The 8,172-nt window shown below is 36.5% G+C and overlaps 1 protein-coding gene across 1 annotated transcript; it reads right to left on the bottom strand.

The window, feature by feature from the left end:
• Positions 1 to 3,511: 3,511 nt before the first annotated feature.
• LOC129899459 (uncharacterized) lies at positions 3,512 to 4,304 on the bottom strand. Its single transcript, XM_055974438.1, has one exon. The coding sequence runs from the start codon at positions 4,217 to 4,219 to the stop codon at positions 3,734 to 3,736; it is 486 nt and encodes a 161-aa protein (XP_055830413.1). The 5' UTR covers positions 4,220 to 4,304; the 3' UTR covers positions 3,512 to 3,733.
• Between the last annotated feature and the right edge of the window lie 3,868 nt (positions 4,305 to 8,172).

Raw genomic sequence — 8,172 nt, 5'->3', positions numbered from 1 at the left:
TTCAAAAGAGGTAGGGGTAGGCCGAAGAAATATTAGGGAGAAGGAGAGACCCAGATGCCCTAGTGCGGAGGTGTGAGAGGTTGGCCATGGATGATTTAAAAAGAGGTAGGGGTAGGCCGAAGAAATATTGGAGAGAGGTGATTAGACAGGACATGGCGCAGCTGCAGCTTACCGAGGACATGACCTTAGATAGAAGGGTGTGGAGGACCTACATTAGGGTAGAAGGCTAGTACATAGTCACATTAGTCTACCTTATTAGTAGGCGCATTAGCGCACTATAATTTCTTGTTCTTTGATGTCTGCTATTATCTATTACTTTTCGTACTTTGATTACTCTATTTTATTTGTATCGCTCCCGTTATTTGTTTTACCATGTCGCTTTGAACTTAATAATTTCTTAACTTCTTATCCTTATCTAACCTCTTTTTATGCTTTATTAAGCCGAGAGTCTCCCGGAAACAGTCGTCCTATCTTGGTAGGAGTAAGGTCTGCGTACACTTTACCCTCCCCAGACCCCACGTTGTGAAATTTCACTAGGTTGTTGGTGGTGGTGGTGTTGTTAATTGAAATACTCAAGGGTGCCTCGGAACTTCAGCTTAGTCATTTTATTTGTAGTTACCAATTCATTTTTTTCACAAAGGTTCTTATAAAAGCATTTTTTTATTTTGATATCAGTGTTGTCCATGTCAGCTTGCTCGACCTTGACTATTTCATCGGAACCTGCTACCTCCCCCAACATAGGTACCGTGTAACTCTATCCACTAGGCTTAGGCAGATTGTACGAAATCAGCTAAGGTTTTTTCTTGAAGCATTCATATTTCAATTATTCACTCTTTGTTCAAGTCTATAATCCTAACACCTCCAAAGTCTTCCGAACCTATTCCACCCACTATGCAACATTTTCCTCCACACCACTCATTTACATGGCCACATTGAATAAAAGAAATGATGTTGCTTCAATCACTTATCAGGAAAATTTTGCTCACAACTTAGTGCACAATCTGGATAGTCTATGCTCTAGCTGACACAATGTCCAAAATAATTTGTGCTGGTCCCTTTTATCATATTGGGCAATTTCAAGTGAGCATACCATTTTGAACTCAAGTCTTTAGATCCCCAACAACAACAACATATCCGGTGTGTAATCCCATAAATAGGGCCTGGGAGGATGGAGTGTACACATACCTTACCCCTACCTTGGGTAAGGTAGAGAGGTTGTTTCCAATAAGACTCTCGGCTCGAGAAAAGCATTTTCTTGAGCCGACACAATGGTAAGTGTTGTGTCTATGCGCTAGCTGACACAATGTCCCAAGATATTTTGTGCTAGTCCCTCATATCATATTGGGCAATTTCAAGTGAGCATACCATCTTGAACTCAAGTCTTTAGACCCCAAACAACAACAACAACAACATACCCCGTGTGTGATACCATAAATGGGATCTGGTAGGGAGGGGTGTACACAGACTTTACCCCTACCTTGGATAAGGTTGAGAGGTTGTTTCCTATAAGACTCTGGCTCGAGAAAAGCATTTTCAAAATAGATTTGAAAAATACAAGAGTGAAAAGCTATGTTGGAAAAAAAACGAAGAATTTTTCAGGTGCTAAGTTATGGTTTAATACAATAGGTTACCTTTGACTCAAAAAAAAACAAAGAGGAAAGTATTGACAACAAAAAATAGTAGAGATGACCAAAGTAAAATAAGAATAACAACAATAGTAAAATAGAGGAATATGATAAAACTAACACAATAGTAGTGAGACTACTAAGGGGGAAGGGAAGCAAATAAAATGTTCTAAATTGCTCCAAGCTCACCCATAGAAAAGAGAGACAACGCTCAACTACCTATAACCTCTTACCCTAATCCTCGGCCTCTAATCTCTCATAACTAGTGTTCTCTCCTCAGTGAGCTGAAGATATGTCATGTCCTATCTAATCACCTCTCTCTAATTCTTACTCTGCCTACATCTACCTCTCATCAAACCTACCACTGTCAATATCTCGCATCTCCTCACTGGAGCATCTATGCACATCCTCTTCATATGTACGAACCATCTCAGTGTTGCTTCCCGCATCTGGTCCACCACGGAGGCCACTCCCACCTTATCACGAATATCCTTATTCCTAGTATATCCACACATCCATCTAAGCATCCTCATTTTTGATACTCTCATCTTTTAAAAGTGTGCGATTTTGACTGGTCAACACTACCACATCCACCACAGTTGTCTAACAACCACTCAGTTGAACTTACTTTTAAGTTGCGGTGACACTTTTTTATTACATAGAACACGGGATGTGAGCATCCATTTCATTCACCTTGCTCCAATACAATGTGTGACATCATAGTTGATATCACCATTTCCTTGGATTATGGACCCAAGGTACTCAAACTCAAGTTTCACCATTTCAATCGTTAGGCATATACCACATATTTTTCCATATAGGTTTTAGTAAATTAACATCTAAAAATCGAACCTTGAAGTCTTTGCAACTGAGAATAAATTTTTTGCTTAACCTTATTTTTTTTAATTTTGTTTTTATTTGCACCGGGTGTCCGAGTCTCTTAGAACCCTGACTAATCCCGGGGATGCACAAGCCCTCGGCAAGGATTTTTTGCTTAACCTTATTGTTCTACAGACTATAGTATAAATTATAATTCCAACTCATAGTTTGTCGTACAATTTACTTAATGACCTAGCTTCTCACTTAATTAGCAAGTCTACAGTACCTCGAAATTAGCCCTAGTGATTGTGAAGTCAAGACCCTGGAAATATAATCTTCTTCCTTTTTATAAGATATTCTTGGTATTTATATCTAGTTGTGACATGTGAGGTGGCTAAACGAAAAGAACACAAGGCACACAGTAGTGATAAAATGGACTTAAGTAGTAAGAAGAGATTCAAATGCAGATTGGTTTATGAAATAAGGAACATGCATCAAAAGCTAAAGCATGACAATGCTCATAAACTGGAAAAAGGATAAGTATAAGAAATGGTGAAAGTTGGGTCACTCATGGCTCAGTAGGAAAACTATATGGGTTATTTGTTGGCCCAGTAACCTACATAATCTGCGGCATTCTGGATGTTAGATGATTGCAAGTGTACAAAAGGAATACTAGTCCCGTTTCTAGAGACCCACTGGCGGAAACTCTCTATCTGAGACTGTCTCCACTCCTTAAGTCCTGACCTCACAAATATTTAACGATAAATTTGTATTTGATCTTGCTCAAGTTACCCTACCTACAAAAGTTTGTTTTAGAACCTCTACTGTCCAAATCCAGGATAGACATTTGTTGCCGCATACAGTATAGGACATATCCTACTTAGCAAGATAGCATCACAATAGAAGACAAACAGTTGACAGACATCCAATAACAGATACTGTGGTATGCGGAATCTCTCTACCTTAGGCAACAATGTTATATGAATTGCAATTCAAAAGACTCCGATATAACCAATAATTCTCAAAGAAATAAGTATAGCAATGCATCCTAATAAGGATATAACATGAAATGGAAAAATCATTCATTTCAAACAAACAAAGTTGTAAACTTCAGACAATTTCGACATCATCTTGCCACTTAGTTCGAATTGGGAACATACCAGTGGATAAAACATACTGAATGTTCAAGAAAAAAGAACATTATCAAGTACCAAAAGTTGCCACATATTATTATTAACTCAAAACACTAAAATTCCAATTCAAAAACCTCAACAAATTGTCATTTCACCTTATGGGATATCCCAAGGCTTGGGTTCAGGAAGTGCCACAACCATACCTTGAAGCTCCTGGGAAAGAACCACCTGACAGCCAAGCCTAGAGTGCTTGTTCAAAACCCTAGCTCTAGAATTCCTCTTCAAAACATACTTCTCGTCATACGAAGCTGGTGGAAGCTTCTCTAGCCATTCTTGAGCAATGTGTACCTCACATTCAGCTGAACAAGCATCAATATCTTCAAGACGATGTGAATCCGGGTCAATTAACCCGTGATTCGTTAGGGCTTTAAGCAGTGTTTGACCCGAGAGTCCGATAACCTCGCGCTTGTGCCCGTCCGGATCCACGGCGGAGAGCTTGACTATCCGGTCGGCGACCTTGGCGGAAGCCGACGGCGACGACAATGAGGCGGAAGATCGAGCGATTGAGGATCTGAAGGACGATGAAAGAGAAGGGTTTCGGGCGATTTGGGAAGCAAATCTCTGTAAATTAGTGATCGCCATTTCTGAGGAAAAATTGAGAATTGGGGATTTGTTAGTATTGTGAACGCTCTTTTAAGATGTGTAGACACGTAAATTTAATTGATATATGAATTTTGTGTGGCATACTATGCCTAAGATGTCGTATAAGACGTGAATTTTCACTTAGAACGTCAAGTAGAATGTATATTTATGTTTGTTCAATTCAATAGTAAATATAAATTTATGTATTATTTATGTACATCAAAAATTGAAAAATATAAATATGTATGAAGTAAAATTAAAATATACATTTATTTATTATTTCTTTTTAACTTCTACCAATAAAAAATGTGGTATAGTGATATATTGAATAGTTTCTATGAATTTATATGGTTGTCAATTTTAGTAATTTTAATAAGTGTTACAGGGTGGTTGGATTAATGTATGCTTAATTTTTTATTTATTTTAGAAGTATTTGGAAAAGATTTTTAAAAATGTGTTTAAACACCTACTTTTAGGTCGAAAAGTAAAAAAAAATAAGATAATGTTATAAAATAAACTAATTTAGCAAATTAATTAGATATAGTGAAAGAAAGAGGGAATGGAGAGAATTATTTCTTATTATTATTTAATTATATAGCAACAATGGCTATTTATAGTCATTGCAAATTTGAGAACGTAGCAAGTTGATACAAGTTGAGGAATTAACTTGGGCGACAAAAGTTGGTGGAGAAGAAAAATGTGGAGAAAAGAAAGAAAAGGCAAGGGGAAAGGGACGTCCACAAAGTGGACATCCACTTTCATAACACTCCCCCTTGGATGTCCACGTGTAGTGTGTCTCATTAAAAACTTTACAATAAACAATATACATAGTTATTCTGAACACTCATAGATCTTGTGCCTTATTAAAATCTTACTAGGAAAAACCTAGTGGGAAAAGCCTAATGAAGGGAAAAAAAGTACACACATCTAGTAATACGCCTTGAGTGTAGCCTCATTAAAAATCTTACCAAGAAAACCCAGTGGGACAAAACCTTGGTTAAGTGAAAAAGAGTATAGAGCATTTTACCCCCCCCCCTCCCGATAAAAACTTCATTCGATATTTGGGAGACGACGCATTCCAATCTTATATCTTAACTTCTCAAAATTTGATTCTTGGTAATGGCTTTGTGAATAAATCTTTAAGATTATCACTCGAACGAACTTGTTGTACATCAATATCACCGTTCTTTTGGAGATCATGTGTGAAGAATAATTTTGGTGAAATATATTTCGTTTGGTCTCCTTTTATGAGGCCACATTTCAATTGAGCAATGCACGCGACATTGTCTTCAAATATAACTGTGGGTACTTTGACATCATTTTCCAGACCGCATCTTTTTTTGATGAACTGTATCATCGAACTCAACCACGCACATTTTCTACTTGCTTCATGAATTGCTATTATTTCAGCATGATTTGAAGAAATAGCAACAATAGACTGTTTCGTAGATCGCCATGATATAGAAGTTCCTCCGTGTGTAAATAGATAGCCTGTTTGAGATCGAGCTTTATGTGAGTCTGATAAATAACCTGCATCTGCATAACCAATAAGGTCTGCAAAGCCTTTGTTAGTATAAAACAAATTCATATCAATGGTACCTTTTAAGTATCGCAAAATATGTTTGATACGTTCCAATGTCTCCGAGTTGGGGATGAACTATACCCTGCCAGCAAATTAATAGAAAATGTTATATCAGGTCTGGTTGTGTTAGCAAGATACATGAGTGCATCAATAGCACTGAGATATGGTACTTCAGGACCAAGAATTTCTTCATTTTCTTCTGGAGATCGAAATGGATTTTTTTCCTCTTCAAATGATCAAACAACCATTGGATTACTTAATGGGTGTGCTTTGTTCATGTAAAATCGTTTTAAGATTTTCTCAGTGTAGGTAGATTGATAGACAAAGACCCCGTTTGCTAAATGTTTAATTTACAGACCCAAACAAAGTTTTGTCTCAAGATCTTTCATCTCAAATTTTTTCTTTAGATATTCAATCGTCTTTTGGACAAATGACATCATTTATAACCTTCATTTATCAAGTACTCACTAAGGCGATTATACTACATACGCCTTGATTGTTTCAGACCAATTTAATCCTTCTGAATTTTCATATAAATTTCATTATCAAGTGAACCATAAAGGTAAGCTGTAACTACATCCATTAGATGTATTTCAAGATTTTTATGTACAACTAAACTAATGAGATATCGAAAAGTTATTCCATCCAATACAAGTGAACATGTTTCTTCATATTTGAGCCCGGGCCTTTGAGAGAATTCTTGTGCAACAAGGCGTACCTTGTATCTTACAATTTCATTTCTCTCATTTCATTTTTTCACAAAAACTCATGTATAGCCAACTGGTTTTACACCTTCAGGGGTTTGGACTACAAGTTCAAAAACCTCACATTTAGCAAGTGAGTCTAATTCTAATTGAATTGCTTTTTTTTATTCCGGCCAATCACATAGACGACATCAACATTTTTCGACGGATTTAGGCTCAAGACTTTCACTATCTTACATGATGTTAAGTGCAACATTATATACAAAAATATTATCAATCGTGATTTTCGATCGATCTAAATTTATCTCATGACCGGTAGAACTTATTGAAAGTTCTTTATTCACTTGAATCTCGGGTTCACTGATTTCTTTAGGAATATCAGGATTACTCAAATCTTGACCTTCTGCAGGAGGTTCTTTTGTAGTATCATCTTTATTATTTCTTACGCTTCTATTTCTAAGATTCTTATCCTTTGAACACAATGGTCTACCATGCTTCAGACGTGTTTGGGATTCAGAAGCTATGATACTAGTAAATGGTCCTTTTGGGATATCAATCCGGACAAGCACATTCACTGCAGGGGTACGTGACTTAGTCTTCCGTTGCAAATCAGTAAATGCATCTGGCATTTGATTTGCTATTTTCTGTAAGTGGATGATCTTCTGGACCTTATGCTCACATGTGCGGGTACGTGGATCAAAATAAAATAGTGAGGAAACTTTTCATGCAATTTATCTTTCGGGTTCCTTTTTCTCTACCGCTAATTGCGAAAAAATTATTTCATCAAACTGATAATCTGCAAATCGAACAGTAAATAAGTCTTCTGTCAATGGTTCAAGATAGCAAATTGTGAGGGGTGAGTCAAACCCAACATATATACCCAACCTTCGTTGAGGGCCCATCTTTGTATGTTGTAGTGGTGCTACAAGCATGTATACCGCACAATCAAAAATTCGTAGATAGGCTATATTTGGCTCATGACCAAATATCAATTGTGACGAAGAGTATTTATTATAATTTGTCGGTCTAAGACATACAAGTGCTGCTGCATGTAAGATAGCATGACCCCAAACAGTAATTGGTAATTTTATTTTCATTAGTAAAGGTCTTGCTATCAATTGTAGGCGCTTAATGAATGACTCCGCAAGGCCATTTTGAGTATGAACATGAATAATAGGATGTTCAATTTTTATTCCAATTGATAAGCAATAATCATCAAAAACTTGGGATTTAAATTCTCCAATATTATCAAGGCTATTGGATAATCTGGGAATTGCCTCCTTAATCTTATTATTTGTGCTAACAACTTCGCAAATGTCAAGTTGCGAGATGATAATAGGCACACATGAGACCATCTAGATGATGCATCTATTAGGACTATAAAATATCTAAACAATCTAAAGGTCCACATATATCCCCATGTATATGCTCTAAAAATTAGGAGATTCGATGTCAACCTTCAGGGTTGATGGTCTAGCAATTAATTTGCATTGATAACAAGCAGCACATGAAAATTCATCATTCGTAAGAATCTTCAGATTGTTCAACGGATGTCCAGTTGAATTTTCAAGAATTATTCTCATCATTATTGATCCAGAATGACCTATTCAATCATGTCATAGCACAAATGTATTTAGATTAGTAAACTTCTGATTTACGATTAAATG

This window comes from Solanum dulcamara, chromosome 8, assembly GCF_947179165.1.
Source record: "Solanum dulcamara chromosome 8, daSolDulc1.2, whole genome shotgun sequence".
In the NCBI taxonomy this organism is placed as follows: domain Eukaryota; kingdom Viridiplantae; phylum Streptophyta; class Magnoliopsida; order Solanales; family Solanaceae; genus Solanum; species Solanum dulcamara.
The sequence above is the reverse complement of the archived record's forward strand: the minus strand, read 5'-3'. Positions and strand labels throughout refer to the sequence as shown.